Consider the following 14,288-nt stretch of genomic DNA (forward strand, 5'->3'; position numbering starts at 1 on the left):
TATTCTCCATTTTTCATTTACATCCTTTCCTGAAAAAATCATGTCCCACTCAATACTCCCCAAATCCATTCTTATTCCTTCGAAATTTGCTCTTCTCCAATCCAGAACCTCAACTTTAGGCCCTTCTTTGCTCTTCCCTAAAACTACCCTAAAACTAATAGAGTTGTGATCACTAGACCCAATTTGTTCTCCAACATTAACCTCAGACACCTGACCTATCTTGTTCCCTAACAGGAGATCCAGTATTACACCGTCCCGAGTTGGTTCCTCTACGTATTGATTAAGAAAACTATCTTGCACACATTTGACAAACTCTAGCCCATCCAGCCCTCTTACTGTATGGGTATCCCAATCAATGTGAGGGAAGTTAAAATCTCCCATGATCACTACCTTATGTTTATTACACATATATGCTATCTCCTTACAAATTTGTTCTTCCAATTTTCTTGGCCCATTTGGTGGTCTATAATACACTCCTATTAGTGCCCTCATGCCTCCTCCACCCCTCAATTCCACCCAAACAGCCTCACTGGACGATCCCTCCAAACCATCCTGACACCTTACTGCAGTAATGTCCTCCTTCACAAGCAGAGAAACTCCTCCCCCTTTTATTACCCCCTGTTCTATCACATCTAAAACATTTGTATTCTGGAATATTTAGTTGCCAGTCCTGTCCCTCCTGTAACCAGGTCTCACTAATTGCCACAACATCATGATTCCAAGTGCCAATCCATGCTCTAAGCTCATCTATCTTGTTCACTATGCTTCTTGCATTAAAGTACACACATTTCAGAGAATGACCCTCACATATATTCCCTATTCTACCTTTTACCTTAACCTCCATCCTTCCTTTGATATCTTTATCATTCTTAAATAGGTGGCCATGCACCCTAGACACTGCTCGCAAACTCTGCTCCCCACCCCCCTGCCAAACTAGTTTAAACCCTCCCCCACAGCTCTAGTAAATCTGCTTGCCAGGATATTGGTCCCCCTCCAGTTCAAGTGGAGTCCATCCCTTTTGTACAGGTTTGGCCTTCTCCAGAAGAGATGATCCAAAAATCTTAACCCCTGCCCCCTGCACCAGCTCTTTAGCCACGGATTCATCCTCCACATCCTCCTATTACTACCTCTCTAGCACGTGGCACCGTCAGTAATCCAGAGATTACTACCTTAGTGGTCCTGTTTTTTAACTTCCTGCCCAATTCAATGTATTTCTGTTTCAGGACTTCATCCCCACTTCTAACTAAGTCATTGATCCCCACATAGACCACGACTTCTGGCTGCTCACCTTCCCCTTGCAGAATTCTGTGAACTTGATCAGAGACATCCTGGACCCTAGCACCAGGGAGGCAACAGACCAACCTGGATCCCCAATCTCGTCCCACAAACCTTCTATCTGTCCCTCTGACAAGTGATTCCCCAACCACAATTACCCTGTTCTTATCCCTCCTTCCCTTCTGAGCCTCAGGGGCAGCCCCTGTGCTAGAGACCTGACCCCCATGACTCATCCCTGATAGTCTGTTCCCCCCAGCAGCATCCAATGCTGAATACATGTTGCTGAGGGGCACTTCCACGGGGGTACTCTGCACTGGCACTCTCCCTCCTTTCCTCACAGTCACCCAATTCCCTTGTCATTACATGACAATAAAGGAATCTTGAAATTCAGGTGGAAGAAACAAGATTTCATGGTTGCATCTGTCGTACCCCCCCAGTGGCGTCATCCCCCTGACGAGCCTTCAACGTGGTTCCTGCCCTTTCCGAGTCTTGCTCAAGTGTTTCCCTCACCTAGTGATCCCATACAGTAACCCACCATAAAGAGACTCGGGGTCCTCTGGTAGTATCGCGTGCTTATAGATTACCTCTAGACCGACTTAAAATCACGAGCTCTTGCCCACATGCAAGAGTTGGGCATATTCCGCAGATCTGACAGCTGCTTGGCTTCACCATTGCATATGGTCCGCAAAACAAATCTCCTGGGGATTGGTGACCTTGTGGTGATTATTTCACCAATTTCACCGTGACTGACTGATACAACATTGTCAATCTGCAAGATTTCTCAGCTAACCTCCGTGGGAAACGTATTTGCGAAAATAGATCTAGTACGTGCTTACTATTAGATTTCAGTCGAGCCTTTTGATGTCACAAAGACGGCAATAATTACCCCCTTCAGCACGTTTGTATTTCTGTGAATGCCATTCAGTGTCCGGAATGCAGAGGTTTATGGACCACGTTCTCGCCAGCCTTGGTTTTGTGTTGTTTACATCGACGATATTCTGGTCTCAAGTGTGGATGAGGAGGAGTACAAGTGCCACCTATCTCATTGTTTCAGAGGTTTGATGAGTTTCCGCATTGTGAACAATTTTGAAGTTGCTGATCTTTAGTTTTGGGACAGAGTTAGGCAGCATGTGGTTTGCCCGGTTAATCGAAAATGCGAGAGATTTGAGAATTTCCTACACCCATTACGTTTGTGATGTTTTTTTATGCATGATGAGTTTTTAATCGCTGATTCCTTCTGAACGCAGCAGTGTCTCAATTACCCCCTTACTGAACTACTAAAAGGATCCAATAAGTCTGTGTCCAAAAGACCATGAACCTTGGGAGATGATGCCGTGCGTGCTTTCAACGATGTGTCGACTGCGCTTGTGAATGCTACGATGCTTGTACATCAAAAGCCCAACGCCTTGCTCTCTCTTACCATAGATGCATCTGTTAGTACTGTGGGAGCACGATTAAACAATGAGTCTGTGGGCAATGGGAACCTCTGGCATTTTTATCAGTCAAGCTGTCACTGGCTCAGGCAAAGTATAGAACGCTTGGTCGAGAACTCGGCCATTTATCTCACAGTGAAACATTTCCACTTTTTATTGGAAGGTCGTCCTTTCACCCTTTATAGAGACCTCCAGCCTCTCACACATACTGTGAGTAAAAGGACACATCTCCACTGCCCCAGAGAGATTCGGCACTTCGACCTAATCCTACAATTTTTATCAGACATACGTCATATCTGAGGAAAAGTGAACACCGTGGCCAATAATGTCCTGTCTAGATATGATATTGATGCCTTAAATACAGCTACTGCCATCAATTTCACTGCCATGGCTCGTGTACAGCATACCGATTCTGATCTCATCCGGTATCACCAGATCAACTCTGGTCTCTATCTTCAAGATGTGACCCTGGATGAATCAGGAGAAAAGTTGGTCTGTGATTTTTCTACAGGAAGGCCTTGGCCTTCTGTGCCAGCAGCTATGAGGCAGGAAATTTTTGAGACACTTCACAATCTATCACATCCTGGTGGAAGAGCATCGATCAAACTCGTTACAGAATGTTTTACCTGGCCTCGTGTTAAACAGGATGTTGGATTATGGGCAAGGACCTATTTGCTATGTCAACACACTAAAGTCTCCAGACACATGAAATCCAAGCTGGGGGATTTTGTTGTTCTGGATTTCCATTTCCAGCATGTGCACTCGACTTGGTAGGCCATCTCAGGGTTATACTTATCTGCTCGCGTGTGAAGACCAGACTACCAGGTGGCAGGAGGCCATTCCTATCACTGACATCTCTGCAGAGATGGTCACTAGGGCCTTCATGGATTATTGGATTCCATTTTACGTTGTTCCAGTCACTATTAAAATGGATCGAGGGCCTCAGTTCGAGTCGGTGTTGTTCCCTGCTTTTAGGAACTACCCATATTTGCACTACGACTTACTATCCGCAGGCCAACGGCCTGGATTAACGTAGTAGAAAAAGTAGCATATAACCATATAATAATTACAGCACGGAAACAGGCCATCACAGCCCCTCTTGTCTGTGCTGAAACACTTATACTCTCCTAGTCCCACTGTCCTGCATTCTACCCATAACCCTCCATTCCTTTTACATCCATATACCTATCCAAATTTTTCTTAAAATATAACATTGTACCTGCCTTCACCACCTCCACTGGAATCTCGTTCCACAAAGATACCACTCTCTGAGTAAAGAAGCTTCCCCTTGTGTTGCACCTAAACTTTTGCCCCCTAACCCTCAGATCGTGTCCTCTTGTTTGAATCTCCCCTATCCTCAATGGAAAAAGTCTCTCCACATCTACTCTATTTATCCCTTCAAAATTTTAAAAAGCTCTATCAAATCCTCCCTCAGCCTTCTACGCTCCAAGGAATGAAGACCTAACTTGTTTAACCTTTCTCTATAACTGTGGTCCACGCTGCTGAAGATCCAGCTGCGCTGGATGGGTCACGTCTCCAGAATGGAGGACCATCGCCTTCCCAAGATCGTATTATATGGCGAGCTCTCCACTGGCCACCGTGACAGAGGTGCACCAAAGAAAAGGTACAAGGACTGCCTAAAGAAATCTCTTGGTGCCTGCCACATTGACCACCGCCAGTGGGCTGATAACGCCTCAAACCGTGCATCTTGGCGCCTCACAGTTTGGCGGGCAGCAGCCTCCTTTGAAGAAGACCGCAGAGCCCACCTCACTGACAAAAGGCAAAGGAGGAAAAACCCAACACCCAACCCCAACCAACCAATTTTCCCTTGCAACCGCTGCAATCGTGTCTGCCTGTCCCGCATCGGACTGGTCAGCCACAAATGAGCCTGCAGCTGACGTGGACTTTTTACCCCCTCCATAAATCTTCGTCCGCGAAGCCAAGCCAAAGAAAAAGAAAAGATAACTGTGGTGATACACCACTAGCCTACTGCAGGGGGCGATCTCTGCACCTGCAGGAAGATCACCGGAGGACAGACCACACCTGGCCAACTGTCAATCAGCTGACCTGAATAAACCAAACTCCACCCGTCCAGCTGTCAATCAACCATCTGGGATATAATCCTGAGCCAGCCCTTCCCGAGCCAGTCACTCAGGAGTCACCATTTCAGCTACCACTGTAGCAGAGACTTTTAACTGAATAAAGCCTGTTGAACAGTCTTTCTTGAGTTTCGTGTCTGTTTACTGCTGCGGCCGTGCATCCCAATAACTTAGGTGCTGAAACCCAGGTATCGTTCTGGTGAATCTTCTCTGTTCTCTCTCGGTTTGTTCACATTCTTCCTATAATTCGGTGACCAGAACTGAACACAAGATTCCACATTTGGTCTCACCAATGTCTTGTACAATTTTAACATTACCTCCCATCTCTTATACACTATGCTCTGATTTATAAAGGCCAGCATTCCGAAGGCCCTCTCCATCTGAAATTCCACTTTTAGGGAACTGTTACAGGCCCCTCATCTTCAAGGGCTAAATGCTTGCTGACTTGCTCTGTTACTTTATGTTCTATGAATTGTGAACAACTGACTGGGTGTTTAACTTAAACATTTTAATCTTTAAGGTTAGTGATTTTAGCCAATTATCACCTTTAATCGGGGTTATTAACACAGACAATGGGAGTGTGATGTCACACGGCAACTGCACAATTTGTCGATTCCCAACGTGAAAGAAATGGAGACTGGACAAAAGTATTGGGCACACTTCTGGAGCGAATACTCTTGACATCTGAAATTGATAATACCATCAGTATTATATATTGGCTGTTCGGATTGGTGGGGGGGGGTAGAAATAGGTGGGAAATATGAAAGCTTAAAGGGGTGGTAGCGAAAATTATTATAACCTTTCATCAAGGATGTAATTGCTGAATATATAGTGATTTGAGAAAGCTGGTATCATTTTGTCAGGAATAATTAAGACATGCGGGGTCAGCATCAGAAATTCTCCCAGTGGGCGGGGTGCCGCTGTCACACTTCCCCTCACCTCGCATGCGTCAGCTGGCACTATTTAGGGCCCCTTTAGAATAAATGCTACAGGCCCTGCAATATCTTAATCCAGCTCTGCTTGCTGAGCAGTTGCATTGACAGTTGAAGGCAGTATTAACAGCAGATGGTGATACATCAACATGGAGCCAACGTTTGCCCGTGGTTCTCCTTGGAGTGCGTCCTGCTGTTAAGGCAGATCTTGGATGTTCCACAGCAGAGCTAGTATATGGCACCATGTTAACTTTGCCAGGTGAGTTTGTGACACAACGCTCTTTGATTTTGCAAGTTGTGTCATTCGTCTTCAGGAAAACATGACCTTACTCCAACTTACTCCTACACGGCAGGTGTCACCTGCAGTGTATGTGCCGAATGATTTACAATGCTGTACTCTGGCATGATGCTGTTTGCAAACCACTTCAGCCCGTTTACGATGGTCCTTTTCAAGTCTTACGACACTACCCGAAGACTTTTGCGATCGACAGGAATGGAAAAGCTGGCATGGTTTCCATTGACAGGTTGAAGTTGGCATGTATCAACGGTCCATGTTCTGCATCAGTCGCACCCTTGCCAGTCGGACCATGCATCACCTGTCTTGCAGTATCATATGAGGTTGGGCCAAACTGTTAGCCCTGCAGACCCATTACGTAGCAGGACTGTCCCAATCAGTGGCCTCCTTGTATGGCTCGGAGGCAATGTGGGGGGGGGGGGGGGGTGCTGTCGTGGCCATGTTTTTAACTTAAACAGGAGCGGTGCCAGCTGCCGCTGATGACGTAAGTGATGTAATTTGCGGGGGTAATAGCATGCATGCGCGGGTGAGTTAAACACCTGTATATGGGTGATGAATCTCAGATGCAGGAGGAGGAGAGTTAGAATGTCAGGATCCCCCATGTCCCAGTGAACCAATGAGAAGGTCAGAGGAGTTTATCTGGGTGGTGTTTGGAGAGTTGAAGAATGCAGTGTTGTGTCTCGTCGACTTCATGGTGAGCTGAAGAAATGAGTGAGTGTATTCTGTATCTGTCTGTAAGCTGTGGCAAATTAGTGTTGTTACAGGTCCACTGTCCAGGCTAATGTTTATTCCTCCTTCAACACCACAGAAATACAGATTAACACGCTGCTCTGGGTAAAAATGGGTGTCAGTACAAACTGACATTGACTGTAAAGGGGCTGTGGACAGTGATATTGACAGGTTCGTTGTCATATACATTGGGGAATGTCCCTGTGCACTGAAATTCTTACTTGCTGTAACCGAATAGGTAATTTGTAAAAAAATAACTTCTAACAAGAGAGAAATCAAGAAGGCTGAAAAAAGGCATGACATAACAGATATATTAAGAGCAAAAGGGAAGCAAGGGAGGAAACTCGTCCACTTGAAGATCTGATTTGATGGAAGGAACCAAAAGAGATGGGGAGATCTTAAATATTGTTTTGCATCAGGAGATGGAGTTTGCAGAAGTGAGGTAACACAGCAGTGAAGTCGTGGACCCACAGAGAGGAGGAGGTGTTTTGAGGCAGTTAAGGGTAGATAAATCTGCAGGAATTAGGCAGGACAAGATATTTCCTTGGACCTTGAAGGGACAATTTAAAATGGGAGAGGTACTTAAAACATCCTTAGTCATGGGTGAAATGCTAGAGGAGTATAGCAAATGTTGTTCCGTTGTTTAAGAAAGGCTCTAATAATAATGAAGATAATTATAGGCTGGTGAGCCTGATGTCAGCAGTGGGTAAGTTGTGGTAGGTATTCTACGAGACTGGATATACGATATAAGTACTTGGATAGATAGGGACTGATTAGAGACAGACAACATGTTACGTCATATCAAACCAATTTTTAAGTTTTTTTAAGTGTAATATTTACACAAAATTGCATTTAGTCTGCAGAAATTTCCTGGTGCCAGGAAAGTTGATGAAGAAAAGGCTGCAGACGTTGTCTACTTGGAATTTAGTAAGGCTGGTGAAAAGGTTCAGTCACTTAGTATCCATGAAGTAGTGAACAGGATTTGACATTGGTTATTTTGGAGAAGCCAGAGAGTAGTGGTGGACGATGCTTCTCAGATCGGAAGCCTGTGACTAGTGGAGTGCCTCAGTGATCGGTTCTGGGTTCATTGTTGTTTGTCATCTATATCAATGAGCTGGACAATAATGTGGTAAATTGGATTAGCAAGTTTGCAGATGACACTAAGATTGGGTGGGTTGTGGACAATGAAGAAGGTTTTCAAAGTTTGCAGAAGGATCTGCACAACTGGAAAAATGGGCTGAAAAATGGCAGGTGGAATTTAATGCAGACAAGTGTGTGATATTGCATTTTAGAAGGGCAACCAAGAAAGGGCATACATAATAAATGGTAGGGCACTGTGGAGTGCGGTAGAACAGAGGGATCTGGGAATACAGATACATAATTCCCTGAAAATGGTGTCACAGATAGATAGGGTTACAAAGAGAACTTTTGGTATATTGGCCTTCCTAAATCAAAGAATTGAGTACAAGAGTTGGGATGTTATGGTAAAAGTTGTATAAGAGTTGGTGAGGCCAAATGTGGAGTATTGTGTGCAGGTTTGGTCACCTAACTACAGAAAAGATATCAATAAGATTGAAAGAGTGCAGAGAAAATCTACAAAGCTGTTCTGGGATTTGAGGAACAGAGTATAGGGCAAGGTTGAATAGTTTAGGACTTAATTCCCCAGAGTGTCAGAGAGTGAGGGGGGATTTGATAGAGGTATACAAAATGATGAAGAGTATAGATAGGGTAAATGCAATCAGGCTTTTTCCACTGAGGGTGGGTGAGACAAGAGCTAGAGGACATGGGTTAAGGGTGAAAGGTGACATGATAAAGGGATCATAAAGGGGAACCTCTTCCCTCAGAGAAGTGGTGAGAATGTGGAACGTGTTGGCAGTGGAAGTGGTGGTGAGGTTCTATTTCAACATTTAAGAGAAATTTGGATAGGTCCATGTAAGGGAGGAGTATGAGGGCCGTGGTCCGGGTGCAGGTGAGTGGGACTCAGCAGAATAAATAATTTAGCCCAGACTAGGTACTCAGAAAGGCCTATTTCTGTGCTTTAGTGTTTATGGTTCTAACAACGAAAAAGCAACAACATACTAACTACTAAAATGAATTTGAGACAATCTGTATTAGTGGAAGATATAATTCCTTGTCGGGCCTTGCTGAGATGGACCAAGAAACTTGTATTTTGCAAATAGTGGAACATTATTGACAGTTGACGACACTGATGAACGAGAATGAATCAGTCACACTGACCTCGCTTCGCCAATAATGCCGCCCCTTTCATGATCCTGGAGATAAAGACCATCTGCCTTCTTTCTTCCTCATTAATTAGAGTGAAACGAACTTCCCCCTTGTTCATCACATTTTGTTCACCCAGGGTCTTGTCTGCAGAGAGTCAATGGAAATATTCTTTCAGGGATGCAAAGGATAGAAACATTGGTTGCTACAACTAAAATGTACCACCAACTGGTGTTATCACCAGTCGTAACCACCCCGTGGGTGTCATCACCGGTCATACCCACCTCATGGGTGTCATCACCAGTCGTACCCACCCCGTGGGTATCATCACCGGTTGTACCCATCCAATGGGTGTTACCACCAGTCCTACCCACCCTGTGGGTATCATCACCGGTTGTACCCATTCCATGGGTGTTATCACCAGTCGTACCCACCCCGTGGGTATCATCACCGGTTGTACCCATCCAATGGGTGTTACCACCAGTCGTACCCACCCCGTGGGTATCATCACCGGTTGTACCCATCCAATGGGTGTTACCACCAGTTGTACCCACCCCGTGGGTATCATCACCGGTTGTACCCATCCAATGGGTGTTACCACCAGTCGTACCCACCCTGTGGGTATCATCACCGGTTGTACCCATTCCATGGGTGTTATCACCAGTCGTACCCACCCCGTGGGTATCATCACCGGTTGTACCGATCCCATGGGTGTTAACACCCGTCGTACCCACCCCATGGATGTCATCACCCGTTGTACCCACCCCATGGGTGTCATCATCGGTTGTAATCTGCTTGTTTTTCTCAATTTAAGCCACCCTCTACATTCAGCTGCTCTCAGATGTTTTAGGTCTTTGTTACACTCACCTCCACACCTCCCCTCCACTCCACCCCTTGTTCCCCTCCATCCTCCCCTCCAGCCCTCCCATCCACCCCTCCCTTTCCTCTCTTCCCCCTTCTCCCCTTTCCCCCCAGATTCAGGGCCAGTCAAACTTGCCAGTCTCTGGCACTTTTAATCCCCTGTCCCCTGACACCAGTCTCCAGCCACCTGGTTGGATTCCTCTCAGTTTCTCAGCTTCTGTTAGTTTTAGTCACCTTCCAAGTATGAACTAATGCATGAAAGATGATGTGAAACCAGTCAGGGATGGCTGTGGACTGATTTTCCTGGTGTACGTCCTTTTATCAAAGCAGCATTACTCAATGACATTGGCAAGATAATCTATTGGTGCAGGTTGGTGAAGTTGAAAGAAGGCCATGGGCTTTGTGACGTCTGAACCCTTTACTCAACTGACCAAAGGCTGACATACAAGGCAGACAGGCCCCTCAACCCATCTTGTCCATTCTGACCAAGTGGCATTAAGGGCCTAGTCCCATTTATTTGCATTTTCTCCATATCCTTCTGATCCATATATCTGTCTTTTGAATGTTTAACATTGCACCTGCTTCTAGTTTCCTTGGGCAGCTCATCGCAGACACGACCCACCTGAGTGAAAACGTCGAGATGTATGAGATGTCTTCTGGTTTGCCCATAAAGCAGCCTTTATCAAAGTACCCTCTAAGGGCAGCATGGTTGGCGTAGTGGTTACAGCAATGCCTTTACAGGGCCAGCGATTGGGACCAGGATTCGAATCCCGCGCTGTCTGTAAGGAGTTTGTAGGTTCTCCCCCTGTCTGAGTGGGTTTTCCTCGGGGTCTCCGGTTTCAACCCAGCATTCAAAATCATACAATTGGGTGTGTTACAAGATCAAACCAGCAACCACAAAGAAGGCAGATCACACAAGGGTAAAGATGAATAATTACTTTATTAAGAAAAATTCACCTTCAAGCTTTAATTCAAAATCCCCCCTTTTATAACAATGCCCACTGGTTATTATGCAAATCTCTATAACAGTGTAAAACTAATAAATTCCCCAGCCTAAATGTAACATATGTAATTAAAGTCTAAGTTATATTTCCAACCAGCCCACAGAAAAACTTAGACATAAAACAAACACAAAACACACAAAACTCTGATCTCAACCGAAACAAAGATCATAAACAAAATTCAGTTTGTTCAGTAAACTGAAGCCAAAAGATCTTTGAGAGAGAGAGAGAGAGAGAGAGAGAGAGAGAGCACAAAATTCAAAGTTGTCTTCTTGTACTCCAAGAAGATTCCAAGTTGTCTTCTTGCTTGCAGAGAGAGGAACCACTGGTTTGGACCGAATCCTTCTGACTGCCTTTGGAATGGTCATCCCTTTTTGAAATCCCAACATTCTAAACTGTCCTCCAGACCATGACTCATGCTCTGGGGCTCCTTCCACTTCACAGCACCCCCAGTGGTGGTTTATCGTCGAAGTCCAGAAATTTTAGATCATTTTCTGCATATGCTCAGTCCGTCTCGCACTCTCTCAGGAGTCCACCTTCACCTTGGCTCTCTAAGATACTGTCACTTTTCAACACAAAACCACACAACACATAGGCCAATACACAACACAGAACAGTAACAGGTGTAAATTGGGTGACATGGACTCATGGACCGAAATGCCCTGTAACTGTGCTGTATGTCTAAACTGAAATTTAAAAAATTAAAAATTATTGTATTCCTGTACATGTCAATAAACTTGAATTTGAATTTAAAACTCTCCTGTCAACTTAAACCTATGTCCTGTCGTTCTAGATTTGTCTGCTCTGGGAAAAAGACGGTGAGCATTCACTTTATCCATGCCCCTCATGAGAGAATAAAGACCAGGCCTCTCCAACCCTCTCCCGAAAACTCAAGCAAGTGAAAGCCTTGCCTTGGCTCAGCACATGGGAAATGGCCGTCATTTCCTTGGGTCTCATCACGAACATTTATCCTTAGAGGGGTTTGCTGGCAGCTGTGGTCCCTTTCCCCTCTAATCTCCCTGAACACCTCCAAACTGAAAGGAAGGGAGCCACACAGAGGCATTCAGTGGGAGAAAATGAGTGATCGACGCTTTGTGTCAGACCCTGCGATGAAGATTCTCGATGAAGGGGTCCAACCCGAAACATTGACCATACCTTTTCTCCCACTGGTGCCTCTTGACCCGTGGTGTTCCTGCAGCAGATGGTGCTTTGCTCCAGATTCCAGCCCCGACAGTGCCCTGTGTTGTCCAGGAAGGATGTGAAGCAACGTTATCGACCTCTCCCACAACAATGTCCTTCAAACTGAGGTCTGCACGGTCAGCAGTAAAGGGAGGGGTGTGTTGTTCTCATGCCTGCCACCAGACTCTCAGAACAGCAAATCCATGAGGGGGCAAGATTAATCGGTTCCAGAAAATGCTCAAAGCCTCCGTGGAGAAAAATGGAACCAGCACAAATGAATCTTGAGCATCCCTGTTGACTTCTGCTTGAAGTGGAGAAGGATAGCATTGAGACCACTACCCCTGCACCGAGAGAATCGAGGTGTTCTCCGTATGTGGCTTGAGGAGCACCCCACCACCCCATCCCCCTGTCCCATCAGCAACCTCTCCCCATCTGTGGGAGTCATGGGTTCCAAATTTGACCCCATCACTTACTTTGGCATATACAAAGCTGGATGAAGACTTATCCTTACAAAACACGACCATTTCTTCACTTTGAAAATCAGATCTACCCAATAGATTTCTCTTGCACCTCCCACCCAAAACAGTTTTCCCTTTTCCTACTTTGTCCCACTTGCCTCATTTCCAGCACATTGTCCTTTGGTTGAATTTAGAACATAGAATCTACAGAACAGTACAGCCCACAGTGTCGTGCCAAACTAATTACCTGCCTAGAATTTCCCAGCTGCATAACCCTCCTTTTCAGTACCATGTACCGATCTAATAGTCTCTTAGAAGATCCCATTGAACCTGCACCACCATTGATGCCAACAGCGCCTTCCATGCACCCACAACTCACTGTGTGGAAAAACATACCTCTTTTCACCCCCCCCCGTACTTATTCCCAAGCACCTTAAAACTCACATTAGCCATTTCAGCCTTGGGTAAAGCCGCCGGCCATTCACACGATCAAAGCCTCTCATCATCTTATACACCTCAGTCAGGTCTCCTTCATCCTCCGTAGTTCCAAGGTCAACCTATTCTCATGAGGCCTGCTCTCCAATTCAGGCAACATCCTTGTAAATCTCCTCTGCACCCTCTCCATAGCATCCACATCCTTCCTGTAATGAGGTGACCAGAACAATGGCCATCTCCCTACATTGATCAGGTCAATGGTGGCTAAAATGGTGGTACTGGTGGAGCTGCAGAGAGTGGGGAGTGGAGTCACAATGCTCCTGTGGGGTCCAATTGCCCAGTCAAACTGCTGTCAGCTCTGTACAGGCTTTGAATGGCCTGTTAAAGGAGCCAACAGTGGTTTTATTTAAGATCCCACAACCGCAGGGTCCGCACTCAAGATGACAGCACCAATAATCAGCATGAGGGGTTGCAGACCCCTGGGAAGCAGAGGACTGGTGTAGGGCACCAGAAAACAGGGAGACCACCCCATCTGAGAAGGGGACAACCCGCAGGATGATGACCACAGTGGCGGACCAGTGAGGGGTTCCGCGGCTGAAGGATCCACACAGGTGACTCGAGGCGAGGAACCCTTGCAGGCTGAGGACTGCTGGGGACTGCAGTCAAGGGATTCACACCAAACTGCTAGAAACTGGCTCGAAGCTAGCTGAAGGGGTACCAGGTTTCATAACCGGGATGCGAGGGGGAGCAGAGGGTGCTGAAGGGTTCCTAATCGGATTGGAAATTCAGATCTGGAACTCGAGTCCAATGTTTTGGACTGGATTCTAAGTGGCTGTGGAGGCTGCAGGAGCGCTGGAGGCGAATCCACAGACACTCAGTGACCAGTCGCGGATTAATTACCATCGGGCCCTAGGCTGTGCTTTAGTAAGGCCCTCTCTGCAGTGACGTATCTAGGGAAAATAGCGCCTATGGCATCCACTGAAATTGCCCCCCCCGGTAAAACTTACTTCAATCCTTCACCCCACAACCATCTGTCACCACTGTCATGCCCTCAATTCTCCTTCCCAACCTGTCATCACTGCAGTAGAAGCATAAAATAGTCATATCCAACGTGGCATTAGATATATCGAGATACTGGAAAATAATCTACACCTTAAAAAACATGACAGTCATTTCAACTTAAAAAAACCCTCTGCCTACTTCAAAGCCCAGCATTTGCTGAATAAAAGCAGCGGGTGGCGTTTCTCGGAGCGGAGTGGCCAAAGTTAAAGGTGCTGAGTGGCTGTCACGATCCTCGCGGGCACTGTCTCTTACCTTTGGCGGAAAGGTGACTCTTGGTGCCGAGCACCCTGTGGGAGAGAAGCAGGA

At 46.0% G+C, this 14,288-nt stretch overlaps 1 protein-coding gene across 1 annotated transcript in view; it reads right to left on the reverse strand.

Annotated features, from left to right (window-relative positions):
- Positions 1–14,288, reverse strand: part of LOC138751898 (NEDD8 ultimate buster 1-like) — a 71,019-nt gene that overhangs the window by 40,005 nt on the left and 16,726 nt on the right. The window contains exon 5 of the mRNA XM_069914809.1: positions 9,002–9,133. Within this exon, the coding sequence (XP_069770910.1) occupies positions 9,002–9,133 (132 nt within the window). The remainder of the gene's footprint in view (positions 1–9,001; positions 9,134–14,288) is intronic.

The sequence above is a fragment of the Narcine bancroftii genome, chromosome 1, assembly GCF_036971445.1.
Source record: "Narcine bancroftii isolate sNarBan1 chromosome 1, sNarBan1.hap1, whole genome shotgun sequence".
Taxonomy (NCBI): domain Eukaryota; kingdom Metazoa; phylum Chordata; class Chondrichthyes; order Torpediniformes; family Narcinidae; genus Narcine; species Narcine bancroftii.